Source organism: Epinephelus fuscoguttatus, linkage group LG10 (genome assembly GCF_011397635.1).
Source record: "Epinephelus fuscoguttatus linkage group LG10, E.fuscoguttatus.final_Chr_v1".
In the NCBI taxonomy this organism is placed as follows: Eukaryota; Metazoa; Chordata; class Actinopteri; order Perciformes; family Serranidae; genus Epinephelus; species Epinephelus fuscoguttatus.
In genome coordinates, this window is record NC_064761.1 from 21,325,959 (window position 1) to 21,340,724 (window position 14,766).

At 39.8% G+C, this 14,766-nt stretch overlaps 1 protein-coding gene across 1 annotated transcript in view; it reads left to right on the forward strand.

Annotated features, from left to right (window-relative positions):
* Window positions 1-14,570, forward strand: part of LOC125895381 (adhesion G-protein coupled receptor D2) — a 110,107-nt gene extending 95,537 nt beyond the window's left edge. Inside the window, exon 25 of the mRNA XM_049587138.1 lies at window positions 13,827-14,570. Within this exon, the coding sequence (XP_049443095.1) occupies window positions 13,827-13,964 (138 nt within the window). The 3' untranslated portion in view covers window positions 13,965-14,570. The remainder of the gene's footprint in view (window positions 1-13,826) is intronic.
* Window positions 14,571-14,766: the final 196 nt, after the last annotated feature.

Below are 14,766 nucleotides of genomic sequence, written 5' to 3' on the forward strand. Positions count from 1 at the left end.
GGGGTTGGGGGAAATGGGCGGGGGGGGCCTGATGGAGACCCCCAGGTCTCCGGGCACAGTCATTAAGATGGCTCCTCGGTTTGGAGATGAGAAAGCATGCTCGGCACTCTGGGCTCATTGAAGATGCTCCCCTGCCTACTTGGAGCATCCATTATTTATGAGTTTTTACAAATTCCAACTGACATTTTTATCAGTTGTGGATGTCTGTTTCTGATTTGGCTTCACTGGGTGTGTCCGTCCTCCCCCCAACATGATGATGAAAATATTGTCAAATAGAACTGCTTGGTATTACAAAGCAAGAATTTTACAGTTTGTTGCAGGTTTCTTATAGCTTTCGCATGTGGGCTTATCTGTTTGCTTTTTTGACAGCGGCATCAGAGAGGATAGGAAACAGATAAAGGGTTGTATTTTAATCAGTGACCTATTGGGTTGTGACTAGGGCTGCACAGTATATCATTTGATGGACATTGTGATTTCAACTTGTCTGATCAACACATTGCGAAAGACTGCAATATTGCACTCAGGGATTTTTTGAGTAAATATAGTATTCGTAAAAAAACTAGACTTTAAAATCTATTGTTCTTTTTTATTGGTGCATTTTGTGTTCAGTTCAATTTGTTCAGTGAAAGAGTGTTGGAAATAATTTTATCATATATGTAACAGAGTCGATTATACAGCAGTAATATGTATAACGAAGTCAAATGTATATTTGTAATATTAAGTATTATAATTACACAAAATTTGTTTCAGTTGTTATTACCTGACACACTTAGGCCTCCATAGTCAATATGTGGAATGTCTGATACCCAGTTTCTGTGCCCCTACATTAACCTTTGGGGGTGCCCCACCTATTAAGTCTCCCACCTTACCTCTCGCCTTTTACTGTTGTACTCCATGGGAGAGGTAAGCTACATTGCTTAATTTCTGTGTTTTAGCACTGTTAAGCCATGTTTGTAAGTTCATATTTCAGCTTAAACTTATTGTATAATATGCTAACACTTTAAGTCACTTAATTTGTGTAGTGGCTCGAGTTCTTATGCTTTTAATTGACGGAGGATTTTGTTTTTACCTCTTGCTGTCAGGGTTGTCAGGAGTAAACAGAGATCGCCTCCATATATATATATCTATATATCTATCTATCTATATATATATATATATATATATAGATAGATAGATATATAGATATATATATATATAGATAGATAGATAGATATATATATATATATTTTTTTTTAAATTCAACAAACAAATATGTTTGTTACTAATTAAGCTGTAGACTATTTTCTCGAATATTGATTGATCATTTGGTACTACAGCTTTAACAAAAACAATCAGAAAAGCCTGTTGAAATATCCTAAAGCCCAAAGTGACTAATTAAATTTCATTTTTCATTCATTTTTTTCAATTAACCAACATTTCCAGACCCAAAAATATCAAATTAACCATAACCTAAAACCAAGGAAAGCAGCAAAACCTCAACTTTCAGAACCTGAAAGTATCACATTTTTGGCATTTTTGCTTGAAAAATGACTTAAACAGTGAATTGATTATCAAAATAGTTGTAATTTTCTGTCATACAAATTGATTAATCAACTGATCATTGCAGCTCCAGAGTACACTTTATCTGTTTATTTATCATTAGTAATATTGTTATCGTGATATTCAACAGTTCACCGTTTCACATATTTTCCTCATATCGTGCCGCCCTAGTTGTCACACAAAGAATTGGCTATTAATCATCTCCGCTTTATTTTAAATAATGTTTTTGTGATAAGTCAGTAACTCTTTGCAATGTCAAAGGGCTGCTCCTGTTGTGAAATCCACTGAGAAATAACAGCCAACTCTACAAGTTTTTTAGCTCAGTGTTTATTTCAGCTGGCCTCCAGACTGCACAGATGAGTCACATACTCTCAACAGATCAAGTGTTGCTTATTAGCTACCCAGTCACCAGTTGGTTAATACTTGTACTTAGTAAGTACTTCCACATTATTTTCTGAAACAGGAAAAGAATGCAAGATTAAGGCAGAGTGCAACAATGACCAGCATTATTGTGATGAATAACTGTGTGTGTATATGAATGACGAGCCCCGGTCGAGGAAACATCGTGTGTCTGCTACCTACCACCCCGACCTCGTTCGTCTGTGGTTGAGCCGGTATTGATCCGACCGCTGCCCTGTGCTTTGGTGTTCAGCCTCAGGCGTCACGCAGCCTCACCTCACCTTACATCACTCACCTCACATTAGAGTCTGAGCTTGATATGCACTGTTAGGCTCTGGTACACTCCCAGAGAGAGAACTTGTCAAATGCCAGTTAACATGAGCTCTACCAGAAGACCCCCCACTTGCTGTCAATCTTGGTGCTGGATGCTGGAGGTCAAACTCAACAATGATGTGCCCTTTATTATACATTTTTGTTTTAGAGAGTTGTATTTGGAAATACGTGAATTATTGTCAGTAGAACTTTGTTTATCCACAGAAAATTAATATTCTTTGTTTTCTCTATCTCTATGTTTTTTCACCAATTCTGATCATGTGGGGGAAAAAGTTAGATAAATAAATAGATAAGTAAATAAAGCGTTATTTTTCAAACTTTAATTTATTTGCGGGTTATCGGCTTGCATTTTATTTCCAGCAAAATCTTTTTTTACATTCATGACTGGACACTGTTTCTGAGCATAGCAGCTCTGCAGCAGGAGTTTTAAATGCTTTGCTCAGGGGGATGTTTACAGTGATTATCTAACCCAGAGGATAGTGTTTGTATCTGCCTTCACCTCACCAAATTATTTTATGGCTGGTAGAAGTATAGTTCATGGATGACACTGTCCTGATGCTATGTCCCCTGATTGTAGAGGGCTAATGTAGCTGAAAGTGATTTAAAGGATTAGGTAACATTTTAACGTAAGGAGGTATGTTGGCAGTCTCCCTGGCTGCTGGTGGCTTTTTGCCTGACAAAAATTAACGGCAGCAAAAACAGCCTTGCTAATATTAGGCCTAAGGCCCTGTGTCTAACAAAGTGTTTTTGTCCCAGTTGAAAACACCATGTGCTCCTCAGGAGGCTCTTGAGAATGCTTTGGAGGTGCAGTATTTTGTTCAGCTGAGACGCTCTGGGTGCATCTGGTTGCTATGATATGGAATATCTGCAGAAGTTAAAATGTTGAGACAAAGTAGAGTACTTGTTTTGGCTCATCGGGAGAGAGGACGGACTGCCAGGCTATGTGGGTTCATGAGAAGAAACACTATATTAATATATGCACACTATATTAACATATTTTTCCTCCATTGTTGTTGACCTTCGGCACTTAAGATGTGATGGTTGGGAGATGTAACAGTGTGCATACATACATTTCGGATTGCGATCTTGTAGGATGCAGACAATGTTAGATTGGCACGTTGATCTTGAGTATTGCCAGCTGACTTTTATTTTTTATTTTATTAATATATATATATATATATATATATATATTTTATTTATCAATTTAAATTTGTCGCACACCTTCTTTGTGTCTATATATGTTATTCAAGCATTTTAATTTATTTTATTATCTCATCATTACTTTGCTCCTATGAAATGGAAGGGAATTGTTGGGAGGTGGGAAGGGTAAAAAGGTTAATATTTCTGTTTAAAAAGAAAAGCATGACACTGTGCTACTGTATTATCATATAGGCAAATTGCTGGATACAATTTGGTTACAAAAAAATAAAAAATAAAGATGTGACAGTTGGTCAGAGTTGAACATTTTCGACTCACTGCGCTCAGAAAAAAACGCCAAACTTGCAGCACTCAGCACAGATAAGATACGCCTCACCTCACTGCTGGTGTTTGCAGTGTAGCTTGAATACGTGGCGCTCTCATTACTAAGAATTAAAAAAAAAAATACACTGGCCTTCAGGAAAAGCAGCTTCAGGATACCACCCCTAAATGACAGACTGAAAAAAGGGTGGTTAAGCAACAGCATCAAAGGAGAAGTCTTTTGTGTATTTATGATGTTGTCAGACGTTATTTCCATACTGTCAACTCTCTCACATCTGTTACTCTGCAAACTGTCTTCATACGGAAAACAATTGATTTGATTTGCTCAGTCAAGTGAAGCTGTTGCTGTATTAACTGGATTAGCTGCACCCAGGAAAAAACAATGTGATGATTGTTATTTATTGTCAGAAAGTTATCAGAAATTGGTCTGAAAGAGAACCGCCACTCTACTGGGTCCAGACCGTGGGCCGCCATTTAGTAATGCCTTCATTAGCCGCTGTGCAGTGCGGTAGTTTTGAGGGATGGAGAGTTTAATATGATGGTTTTGAATGAAGTGGGCACGCCATTCAGTGCTTTGGGAATTTAGCTGGATTGAAACAATGTCATGGTCTGGAATCCGAAGAGGCAAAACACAGATCATGCATTGCCATTTAGGAGGCCATGGTCTTGTGGTGTGGGTTGCAGCTGCCTCAGCAACCAAGACCAGGCATGGTAATGATATCTACCAGAGGTCCAGCCAACACAAAGCCTGTACACAGAAACCTTATTCTTCTTAGCTCCCCAACCAGAAAGCACAGAGTCATAATAATCATATGCTTACATGATAAATATTTTAATATGACAGGGAATTAGTGATTCAGGCGAGCGGATGCAGGCCTTGTCAGGTCTGGCTTGATCAACACCAGCTCGACAAATCCAGAACTCCAGGTGATGAGAGGCAGTCTTTTCCCTGTTACACTTAACTTCTGGCCTCTCTAAAACAGAGCCACGGCTCCAAACAGATGCTGAGGGGATGTTCCCCAAAGATCTTCCCTGAGGCCCACACTCTCCTTTTTCACAGCTATGTTTAAGTCTGTGATGTTCATTTATAGGAGCCTCTATTACAGTGTTATTGCCGCCTCTGGCAAAGGACCCAGCCTCTTAAGAGTCCTCAGTAGCTTACAGAAACTGTTGCCGTCCCAAAGGAGGGACAGCAGACTAAATAATCAGTTTCCCATCACAGTGACAATCTGAGAGCAGCTGTTTGCATCTGAAGGCCTGCCAGCAATTGTCCGTGGCGCTCTGAAACAGAGGAGGAAAGAAAGGAGGCATGGAGGGAGGGAGAGATGAAAGGAAAGTTTCTTTCTGCTTGATTCAGTCCTCTTAAGGGTTTTGATATTGATCTCACCAACAGACCTGCAGATGCATGTGTAGAGACACATGCACAAATACTCACATCCATCTGTGGACACATGTGTACACGTTACCAGATACACACTTTGACACACACTTAACTGAAGCTGAATCTTTTGTTTTTGTCATTGGTATGGAATGCAGTACGCTCAAGGATACATGGTATTTGATTTATGATGCAGATGTACTTCTTTATTTGTTTTTGCAACATTTATGTAGCACTTTGCAGTAAAAAATAAAAAGCTTATGACTGAAAACAAACACCGATTTTAAAGACAGTTGGGGAGTAAAGACAGTTCAATGAAAACTCTTACATTAAGGCCAGTCTGTAAATAGTGTGTTTTCAAAAACTGTACATCACCTCCTCAGGCATTTGGTTGAAATTGCATGGGGCCTTGATGGAAAGCATTCAGTCTTTTGTGAAAGCAGCGCTGGCCAAATCATTTACTGCCTTTGTTTGACTCTCAGCTCAGTTTGTTGCACAAAAGGTATCATTAAGTTTGTATCTGTGTACTCTCACTTCAATTTATTTCTGTTGATAAATAGCTTAATAGATCCTCCTATGTGAGTACAACACGTACACTATGTGTGTGGGATTGGTGATGGTCCTGTTCTGTATTGGTTCCTCCGCTCTTCATCAGTTGGTCACAGCTCAAGGCTGCCGGTGGTCCTGTGAGAGTTAAATTGTTCTGGTTTTATGTGATGGGATCTGAGGCCATCAGCTTGCCCCAGTTCATGGTCTTAAATATACATTTTACTGGCTGTCAATTGTAGTATGAGTGAGCACATGGACCCCAAAAAGTATTCTTACACTTACACTTTTTCACATTTTGCTATGTTAAATATTAAAAGATTATTTTGTTTTAGTGTCACTTGAAGTATGGGATGCAATAAATCTTAAAACATTGACATCTGAATGTACTCAGAAACCAGCCTGTTTGTACAGTATAGTCTACAATAGTGGTTCCCAACTGGTCTAGCCACGTGGTCCAGATTTCTCTGCAGTCCTTAGTTCTTGCATTTGGACATGTCATCAAACACGTTTGCTGTCTCTGAGTTTGCCACTCACTCTACAACAGGACATGGCACTTCACAATAAAAGCTCTGTGCTGGAAATTCACTGTATTTTGGACCATGACACACCAGCTGGGAACCACTGGTTTACAACATGTGTTAAGGCCCAGATGCACCAAACCGATGTTACAGAACTAGTTGCGTAAAAGGCCGACTGTTGCGTTCCCTCACTTTGCCTGTGTCTTACACAAAAAGTTGCATTTGAACACACCGCAAAGACTACAGCCAACAGCTAACTAGCATGTATGTTTGCGCCTGCATGAGAGGAAATAACTCTCGATGCAAGCAGGTGGCGATAGTCTGTATTCGTCATTCAAAAAGGGAAATTGGAAACTGACAGGATGGATTCAAGATGCTAGTTAGCCAGTTAGCACCTGAACAACCCAACCTGTTATTAAAAGAACAAATGATATTTTCCGTGTGCTCGCGAACATCAACGCAAACAGTTACGAACTGTTTCAACAGCTAAAAGAAATAATTGTACCGAATATACTTGGATCTCACGCCCTCTTGACTTTAGCCATTTGTTTGCTCACTTCTGTTTCTCTTCCTGTGCCAATGGTAATCACCTGTTGTGTCAGGGCCTGAAATTAAATTTTTGGGACACAAATCTGTTCACACCATAACATGAGGAATTACTTGATGTGGGGACAAGAATCTGGTCTTCATAACATTACCGTTTATTTTATGGTAATAGTTAGTTTTTAAGTAGAGGACTATAATAATCAGGACAAGGTTAGAGTTAGTGTTGTCGTTGGGCATGTTGTAATTAAACTTCAATACAATGTGGTCACAAAGGCATATTTTAAGTTGTCTGTGTTTGTGAGCACTTGTGTCTGTGCGTTCTTGTTAAAAGACATCAAGTAAATTGAGGTAAAGAATCCATTTGGGAAAAAAACAACAACTAAATACTGTAAGTGTCTACTTCAATAAACTGTGAGTCTCATCAGCATCTTCTCAGGTTGTCGAACTCTTAACTGTTGTTCTAAACACTTGGCGTATAAGGTCGCACACTGAAACTTTCCGAGAAGTACATAAGTAAGCAAGTAATGGCAGTGTGTGGGTGTCCCGATTCCCTATAGCTTGCTTTTCTCTGCCAAAGCACCTGTCGCAAATACCTTTATTTTTGAGTGCAAGACAGTCTGATAGAGTTGTATAATAGTCTGCAGTCTTTTCTGGGAAAAACTGATGAGAGAGGTGTTTTCCGACAGCAATAACAGCAGTTTCTTAGGTACAAACACAACTGTGTAATTAGTATGTGTATGAGCAAAACTACAAGCCCAAAACCATTGATTAGAAAGTAGTCGCTTTTCCCAGTTCTGTTGTGGAGGATTTGCTGGACAATGTTGAAGTGTTAAAGTTTGACAGCAATGGGGCGCTGGTGGCTTAGTGGTAGAGCAGGCGCTCCATGTAAAAGGCTGGTGCCGCAGCGGCCCGGGTTCGACTCCAGCCTGTGGCCCTTTGCTGCATGTCACTCCCTCTCTCTCTCCCTCTTTCACGCTTGTCTGTCCTATACATTAAAGGCTAAAAAGCCCCAAAAAACATCTTAAAAAAAAAAGAAAAGTATCCTAACAATGAGGATAGTATGTTTAAATGAACTGAGTCAAACCCTCCATTTTGCCAGTGCCCAGATCTCCCTGTGCCACAACCAGGTCAAATCCACCAGATGATGCAAAACGCTCAGACAACCGATTCTACTTCTACTTATGCCTGCCACCACAGGCACAAAGAGACGCCCCTCTCCTTATCTCTCTTTATCTTTCTCCCCTCAAACTCTGATCAAACTGCAAAACAAGGCAGTGCTGATCAAATATAAACCAAGATTCTGCTGCTGTATTGCCCATTTCTCACCTTAAATGTCTTCAGAAACTTACTTTAGTGTACTGTTTAGCTGTAATATGAGATTTTGTGAACAGAAAGTGGGCACCATACTATTTTCTGCATTGTAAAAGCAAAGGCTGAAAACACTGAGATCAAATGGTGAAACTATGCAGTGCTGATAGACCAAGATTTGTGAAATGGCCTAAAATGTTCTCAGCAAAATACTTTAGTGTACTGTAACAGAAGAATAGAAATTGCTGGCCGCCATTGTTTCCTGTGTGAAAACGGACAAGCTCGCATTACGTCACCCACATGCAGGAGTGTTTATTGGTCCAGTGCAGCACAGTGCATTCTGGTAGTTGTAGGTTTTCTACCTCTTGAGCATAAGCAAATGCTACAGCCCTTTTCTCCTGGTTTCTCTGGTCATGTAGCACCAATTTCAAAAGTATTTGCATCTTTTTCTACGGCATAGACAGCCCAGTTTTATGAAAAAGACCATCTTTCCAGCAGTGAAATACTTCTTTAATTGAATTGTTTGAAAGTTTTTTATTATTGCTACGCTTCCAAAAATATAATTATTCTTCTGGATTTTTTTTTTCATAAGAAAACATTCTTTTCAGCTAGGATTCTGCAGCTGATGAACAGCGTGGTGACATTCAGGTTGTCATGTTATTACAGACGTCAGAGACCTCTTTCTTTACCGTTCCCGTAGAGCACTGCTGAAGCAAAGGTCAAGATTCCACATGCAGTCAAGCATTCACCTTCGCCACTTGGCTGAGGTCTGGCAAGATTAATCCTTTGTGTTGTGCCATCTCTCTATGTGCCAGGTTCATCTTTCCTACAATGGAGCCAAGCAAACACAGGAGAAAAGTGTGTGCCTGAAAGTGTGTGTTTGTGTGTGTGTTTTTAAAAGACATTGGTGCAACCGTTTTAACAGGGCGACTCTGTTTGAATTAGATGTTCTAACCCCCCGCTTGCTAAATGGATTTCTGAAGTGGCTGTAGTTGGAGGCTTTCAATCGGATGCAACCTTGAGTCCTTTTTTATGTGAGCTCTGTAGGATTTAAGTGCCGGTATAACATGAGCACGACTGAATGCATGCTCCTCATTTTTTTAAATTGAAAAATCTCCAAAGGCTCTCCCCATTGTGCAGGCAATTAATGGAATGCTGGCAGCGAGGTTCAGGTGCTTAAAAGTTGTATTTTTTCTCTCTCGCGCGCTCTCTTTTTAATGACTAATAAAGGATAATCATCGTGGAAAAAAACATCATAATGCTGTAGGCTTCCTCTTTATGCACAATGATGTATAATGCATGCTTTGAAATGAAACGGCAGCGGCCTTCGAACCATTCCATCTCCAAACCTTAGTGTATTTGCTTTGCATGCCACAGTGAGGCTTTTGCATAACAATATTGAGTGTTCCCATTAACAATGCTTGCCTATTAATTTGATCTTTACATTTTTAAAGTTTGTCCATCAGGCCGCAAAACAATGGGTCCCCCAGCCGCTGTTTGGTATAAGTGATTAGAAAGTTGGCTAATTGCCTCTCTGAAGAGTTGTGCTGTTTCTTTTTAGACTCCTTGTTCTTCACCTGTGAACTTCCACCAGTTTTAACACTCAAAAACAGATAAATAAACCATTTTATTCATCAATAAAACCCTTTATTCCCTCGGTTTTGGAGATTATTTCCAAATATTTTCTAGGCAGCCGTTAGCATGTAGAGAGTATGTTGATATATGGGGCAAAATCTAAATAAATTGCCAGTCATGGTTCATTTAACATCATTGTGCATTTTGTGAAATCAGAATCCAACACTCTGATACTAGATTGAAATAATAATAATTGCCCAAATCCTTTTTGTGTTCAAGTTAATGATAAAATCTGATTAAATGCCACAAACTTTGCCAGTGCCAAAAATAGCATTGTCTCAGTTGCCCAGAACTAAACTACAGTACCAGTAATAACTCATGATCACCCACTATTGAACAATAGAAGGACAATCAGTGCTTATTGTATACCTGCATGCAGATAGATGTTTCTGGTGGCAGCGCTTATTCTTATGGTGTGCTCTATGCAGTAATTAAGAACCACAACAGTGTTACGACAGCTGGTGTTGCTTTCACTTTGCGACTCTGTGTGTACATGTGGGTGATCTCGGCAAACTGTGGTCCTGGAGAAGCTTTTTAAAGCAGTGGTTCCCAACTGGTGGGTCGTGGTCCAAAAGTGGATTGAGGGTCCATTCTGAATCGACCGCAAGTGACTCGCAAATGTGTCAAGTTTATAAAAAAAAAACACTTTATTTTTAAGTACAGTAAATTTCCAGCACAACGCCTTTATTTTGAAATGCCATTTTCTGCTGTGGAGTGAGTGACTCACCAACTCCTACGTGACAGAGACAAACAACAAGCTCAACGATATAGCCAAACGCAGGCATGACGCTGAATGTATTTAACGGTCAGATATTGACCTAATGACTAAGGAGAAATCTGGACCCTGTGGCTGGACCAGTTGGGAACCACTGGTTTAGAGTATTTTGCCAGGTGTTTATGTGTCTCTCTGTCTGGCTATGGACAGATTTTTTCAACGTGCTAGCATCACAACCGTGCAAGATGCAGTCACAAAACTTCACAGCTGTGTACGAGATCAAAATCAAGGCCAAGCTCCAAGGTGGGTGTGGTCTAAGCAAGAGGCCAGAAGTTAGGGGGGTAGAACATACTGAAGGGGCCATTGCCCCCTTACCCACGCCCCAACTTTACGCCCCTGGCTTAGAAAACATTACAGGTGTGCAGTTAAGATCGCTTTGAAGACCGAATTTGACAATGGGTGTGGTCCAAGCAAGGGTGCCAGAAGGAGGGGAGTAAGAAGTAGGGAGTTCTTTAGTCTTTATTTGGATCCCCATTAGCTTCCACCTCAGCGGTTGCTAATCTTCCTGGAGTCCACAACAAAAATCAAATCAGTACAAACACTAATATAAAAACATGTCAGTTATACAGACACCAACTGACACCTTGTCAGTCTAGACAAAGTTACAAATTAAAACAGACTAAAAGGAAGTAGGGAAGGGGTCATCGGCACTCTGCCTTACACCTTGGTGGATCATTGTATTGCGACTTGAGTGATTCCATTTCTAGTGTTTAAATACATTTGCGAGAATTTTTTTTATTTTGAGGGAACATCTTGGGTCAGCAGTAAAAAAAATAACACAATGGGAACACCGTGGTGTCTGGTGGCAACGACACATGCCATATTACAGCACCATCCCAGGTTTGATTGCATCCTTGGGACCTTTGTTATATCTCTCTCTTCTCCACCATGTCTGCTCCACTAAAGAACACGAAAATGGCATAACTGCTGAATCCTGAGGTGAGAATAATTAATTGTAGCCTACATTCAACTGAATGGCCTAAAATGACAGAGTACACATCAGTGTGCAGAACCAGGTACTTGTTGATCACATTGTGTTAAAACTTGATTGCTTGTAAAAATAGAATCAAGTTTTAAATAAGAAGGAATTAAGATTGCATTTATCAGAAAAATGATGTGTTCAAATGTTTTAATCTAGTATGAAGTCACTGATTGGTGTGATAGTTAATCTTTGCTGATTAATCCACCAGCTTTGCCACCATGTGGCGCTGGGCGGGTGTTCATTTCATGTGGACTGAGGATGCCTTTCTCTGGCCTCTTGAGCCTCCGGTCCTGCCTGACACTGAACTGAATACCAAACTGGCTTATTCCAGTGTTCAGTTGCACCTTTTCTTGCAATCTTGGAACACTTCCAAAAGCTTTTGTTTTTTCTTGTGCCCTCAATCTTTTTCTCTTTGACCGTGCTTTGACAATGCAGGGAAACATACAAGCGCATCTCGGTAAACACGAGTGATGTGGTTCCAGAGTTTAAAAGCTTCACATAACACTGGCAGACACGACTTGGGGCTGTTTGTGTGACGGAAAGGAGAACTTGTTTAGAAACTGACAGCACTGCTGCAGTGTGTGCGTGTGTGTGAGAAAAAGCTGTGTGTATGTGTGTTTATGTTGCTTTTGGCAAGTTATTCATTTGTGGTTTTTTTCTCCCTTGCTCTCTGTGTGGTTATCTTTTGAGTTGGTCGGTTTGGAGCTGATGTCCACCTTCGGGGATGCGCATAGCATGCATTTCTGAGTATTTTCACCTGAGGCTGCACTTGTTAGAGTCTGTGGATAAATGTATATACATTATTTATACAAATTCAGGGCGAGTGAAAGCAGGTTTAACACATTTACAGACAGGAGGCCAGGCACTGCAAGCCAAGCTCCAAGTGAGGATTGCAACGCTGTGCGCCGGGGGTCGAGCTGGCCTCTTGCCTGGCTGTGACCAGCATCCTTAATGCAGCATGAGAAAATTATCATCAGCATCTCAGCAATCAGATAACCCCTCACATCATTTGCTTTATGGAGAAAAAAATGAGAACAACAGATTGTCAAAAGTTTGGTTTGTTGTGCATTTACATGAGATCATTTAAGAAACCTGTTTGCTATCATTGCTGGATTTTGGTCTTCTAAAAATCAAGAGAATGTAGAAAAGTTAAAAGCCTGCTGCATATTGGATATACAGAAACACTAACAGCAGTTTGTACTGCACTGTAGTTCCTTTAGATAGAGTTTGCAAGGACCCTTATAATCCCAGGATTATTACACTCACAAAATAGGCAACTTTTAACATGTTGATCATTTTAAAGGAGCAAAATGTACATTTTGCTTTCTATATAGTATATGTAGTGGGAATGAAATGAAACATTAGTAGACATTAATGTGTCTGGGTAGTTGCAGGTTGGATCATTCAAAGAAAGATGGCTATGTGGAGCGGCAGTTTAACATCTAATTAGACTTAATTTCTTATGTAATATAAAATACAAGTAATGAAAATGATTTTTTGTTTGTTGCAAATGACTCCATGTGTTTTTCACAAACTGTACCTTTTAAAAAAGTGAAGGTCTTTAGATCATTCATTAACCTCATGCCAAAAACATTACTTTTTAATAGCAGAAGTGTGATTCAGTACACAGCGGAGCTCTAATTTGTATTAACGCCAAAGTTTGTGCTGTTGAAGGTTGTGGGAGGACTGGAGTCAAAAGTTGAGCGAGTGAACAGAGCTGCCATTTAAATTTTAATTACTTTTGATATAAAATCATTTTCAGTATTAGGCTTAATGACTTCTACTGTCTTTCAATCAGCAGTGATTGAGGGTTTGGTTTTGAAACTTTATATATTATTGTTGGAAATATTTGGCAATTTAATTAATTCATGTTTTGAAAAGACTTTTTTTAGTTATGTATTTTAACTGAGGCAGTTTGATGGCAAGACTGAAACACAATATAAAAACTGTATTCAGTCATGAGAATCAAAGGGTCAGGGTTGTATACAGTAAGACAGGCATTACCCTAATGGCACAGTGATTAGAGAGAAAAAAATCTCATTAAATCATGAAGGAAATTTAAAACAATGTGAAAACAATATAAAACAGGACACTGTGTTTAAATAGGAAGTGTCATTTAACTTATTACAAGAGCAGTTTTTTTTAAAGAGGAAGGTTTAGACTAACAGTGTGCTTTGATAAAAACCCATAAAGACACGATGATTAAAAATATTGTATTCTCTAATGTAAATTTCGCCTAACATGAAGTGGAAACATTTCTCCCATTTCCCAAATCTATCAGTGTATTTTATAACTTCAGTCTTGTGGTATTACACTGTAAATATTGTTTCCCTGATTTGACTTGACACTCCCCACTTACTGTACCACTCCCCGTCTCCCATCCAGGAGCCTCCTGACTCAGAGATGGATGCCTTGCCGGCTGGTTGTAGTCTTCACGTTCCCATGGAGCTGGAGTTCACAGCTTCCTGTTTCCCCCGCAGCCCTGCACCTGAGAAAAGCTACGGCCTCGTCTACGTTGACTGACCTGGCTGGCGACGGTGATTGTAGTTTCATATTGTGATTCAGTTTTTAATCAGTTGGTGAAATGTTTTCTTTGTGTTATAGCTCCTTTTTCCTTAAAGGGACAGTTCACCCCCAAATCAAAAATGCATATTTTTCCTCTTACCAGTAGTGCTATTTATCAGTCTAGATTGTTTTGGTGTGAGGTGCCAAATGTTGGAGATATCGTCCGTAGAGATGTCTCCGTTCTCTTGAATATAATGGAACTAGATGGCACTTGACTTGTGGTGCTCCGAGCCCCACAAAAATACAATACAGTTTCATTTAGTAACTATTTTCATTTACCAAAGTACAACCGCTAACCATACCATCACTCAGAAGGAAGTGCGTATCTTTTGCTAGCTTATTTAGCACCACTGAGCTAGCTAACTTTACAGCTCAGCTGAGGAGGATGCCAATAATGTTTACATCTTGCACTGTCAGGAGCACGAGCCTCTCGTCCATGAGTAGATGTAGCAAGTGTAGTTTGGTAGAAAGACACTAGTTCCTGCATGGAACTGAGACATTGCTGTTGAGTTTCTCAAATATATTTTTTTGGCGCCTTGAGCACCACAAGCCGAGTGCCATCCAGTTCCATTATGTTTTAGAGGCGGCAGACATCTCTACGGCTGATATCTCCAACACTCAGCAACTCACACCAAAACAGTCTACACTGATAAATAGCCCTTAAAGTAAAGGGAAAAAATATGTTTTGTTGTCTTTTGGAATTTTGGGGTGAACTGACCCTGTTACTCTTCAATTTTCTGTCACCTATGATCACTATAGA